Source organism: Oryzias melastigma, linkage group LG2 (genome assembly GCF_002922805.2).
Source record: "Oryzias melastigma strain HK-1 linkage group LG2, ASM292280v2, whole genome shotgun sequence".
NCBI lineage: Eukaryota > Metazoa > Chordata > Actinopteri > Beloniformes > Adrianichthyidae > Oryzias > Oryzias melastigma.
This window is the reverse complement of record NC_050513.1, coordinates 2,957,829-2,960,376: the sequence shown is the minus strand read 5'-3', so window position 1 is coordinate 2,960,376 and position 2,548 is coordinate 2,957,829. Positions and strand designations below refer to the sequence as shown.

Genomic DNA, 2,548 nt, shown 5'->3' with positions numbered 1-2,548 from the left:
GAAGGTGAGGTCCTCAAACACAGTCAGTAGGAGGAGCAACTGATCGCAAACAGGATGTGTGTTAACTAGAGCTGCCACAAACGATCATTTTAACGGTCGACTCATCGACGATTATTTTTCCCAATTAGTCGACAGGTCGACAGGTTATTCAGGTCATGAATAAAGTGGATGTAAAACACACATCTTAATCATCATCAGCTTTAAACGAACTGAAAACCAGATATATAGCATTACCTATGATAATGCTGGTGTGAATGCTGTAAGCTGAATTTGGCAGCTGAAAATGCTAGTGCTGATAGTTGAAGATGCAGAAATTGATAGCTAAAAACGCTGAAGCTGATAGCTGAAAACATTGAAGCTGATAACTAGCAAAAAATATTAGTTCAATTTCAAATTAGCCTAGTAAAACGGAAAAAAAGCTTAAATAAGCAAAATAGCTGAAATATTAGGTAAACTCCAAATAAGCCTAAAAAACTGGAAAAAAATAAATAAGCCAAAATAGCTAACATGTAGCTGAAATATTAACTAAACTCAAAATTAGCAACAAAAAAAAAAATGAAAAAAAATCATAAATTAGCCAAAATTGCTAGCATATAGCTGAAATATTAACTAAGCTCCAAAATTAGCCAAAAAAGGAAAAAATAATGAATTAGTAAAATAGCTAACATGTAGCTGACATATTATCAAAAACTCAAAATTAGCCTAAAAAAATGAAAAGAAATCACTAATTAGCCTCAATAGCTAGCATGCAGCTAAAATATTAGCAAACTCAAAATTAGTCTAAAAAATGAGAAAATCCTAAATTAGCCAAAATAACTAGCATGTAGCTGAAATATTAGCTAAACTCCAAATTGGCCTAAAAAACCTTAATACCAAAATAGTCCCAAAAACTAACCAAATAACATTATAACTTTCAACTTTACTGCACTCTGACTCCATATTATATAAAGTATTCCACTATTAAATTAGTCGTCGACTATTTTAATAGTCGATTAGTCGTCGATCTTGTCGACTAATCATGGCAGATATGAGGGGAAAAATGGCGGCAGCAGACAATTTTCACCTGCTTGTTGCTCCATATTTCCACAGTGGAGGCGACGTAGTCGGAAATCCCCGTCAGGAGAGCGGTATCTCTGTAGGAAAGCTTCTTACAGGACAGGAGAACCTGGTAGAATCGGTTGAACGGGATGCCGTGAAGGTTGTCTATGGAAATGAACGATGGAACGGGTCAAAGCAGAGTCGTAACGATGCACAAATCAACGTCTCATACTCAGGATTTTCTTGCTGCAGAGCTGCAGGAGCGGTTTGGAGTAGAATTCCATGGCAGCCATGGTGCAGATCATGTGCTGGGCGTTGGGAAGGCTGAACTGATCTGCCACTGATAAGGCTTTCCGCTGCATCACATTTGGGAAATTAAAAAAGGTTTACAGCTAAGGAATACAAATCTATTTCAAAATGTCGTGAAATCACCTCCAGCTTTAATTTGAGCTCTTTGGGGGCATCTTTTCCCAGCAGGCGCATCATACTCTGCAGAGCAACCACATTCTTGATGTGCGGAAGCTGAACTTCCACGACCAACCTGCAGTAATAAAGTGGCAAAAATTGATAAAAGTTCAGGAATACTCCAGCGTTTCTGTGTTTGGTACCTCATGCCTTCCTTTAGCGCTTCAACGTTGGGACTGCTGTTCATCTGCTCCAAACTGGAGGCCAAAATGGACAAGCTCTTCTCATCGAAGTCGTTGAGCTTTTCCTGTTCAAATGAGTTCAAGTAAGACTAAAACATCAAAGGTGAAATCAGGTTTTCGATGTTTTACCTGGCAGTTGAGCTGCCACGATTAGACGACTAATCGACGACTAATCAGCTATTAAAATAGTCTAAGACTAATTTAATAGTTGATTAGTTGTTACTTTATATTTTATGGAGTCAGAGTGCAGTAATGTTTAAAGTTATATTAGCATTCTGCTAACTTTTCGGACTATTTTGGCATTTATTAAGGTTTTTTAGGCTGTTTTGGAGTTTAGCTAATATTTGAGCTACATGCTAGCTATTTTGGCTAATTTAGGCTTTTTTCAGTTTTTTAGGCTAATTATGAGTTTAGCTCATATTTCAGCTATATGCTAGCTACTTTGGCTAATTTAGGCTTTTTTGTTTTTTAGGCTATTTTGGAGTTTAGCTAATATTTCAGCTACATGCTAGTTATTTTGACTAGCTTACGATTTTTCAGTTTTTAAAGGCTAATTTGGAGTTTAGCTAAAATTTCAGCTGGTATGCTAGATGTTTTGGCGAATTTTGTCTTTTTTTGTTTTTTTCGGCTGTTTTGGAGTTTTGCTAATATTTCAGCTACATATTAGCTGTTTTAGCTAACTTAAGCTTTTTTAGTTTTTATAGGCTAATTTGGAGTTTAGCTAATATTTCAGTTACATGCTAGCTGTTTAGGGCAATTTAGGATTTTTTCTGGGTTTTTTTAGGCTAATTTGAAGTTTAGCAAAAATTTCAGCTGATATGCTAGCTATGTTGGCGAATTTTGTCTTTTTTTTTGTTTCTTAC

At 36.0% G+C, this 2,548-nt stretch overlaps 1 protein-coding gene across 1 annotated transcript in view; it reads right to left on the bottom strand.

The window, feature by feature from the left end:
* fastkd2 (FAST kinase domains 2) overlaps nt 1-2,548 on the bottom strand; it is a 10,310-nt gene that overhangs the window by 6,005 nt on the left and 1,757 nt on the right. The window contains exons 2-5 of the mRNA XM_024294305.2: nt 1,647-1,750; nt 1,471-1,579; nt 1,271-1,394; nt 1,064-1,203 (exon numbers count right to left, since the gene is read on the bottom strand). Of these exons, the coding sequence (XP_024150073.1) occupies nt 1,064-1,203; nt 1,271-1,394; nt 1,471-1,579; nt 1,647-1,750 (477 nt within the window). The remainder of the gene's footprint in view (nt 1-1,063; nt 1,204-1,270; nt 1,395-1,470; nt 1,580-1,646; nt 1,751-2,548) is intronic.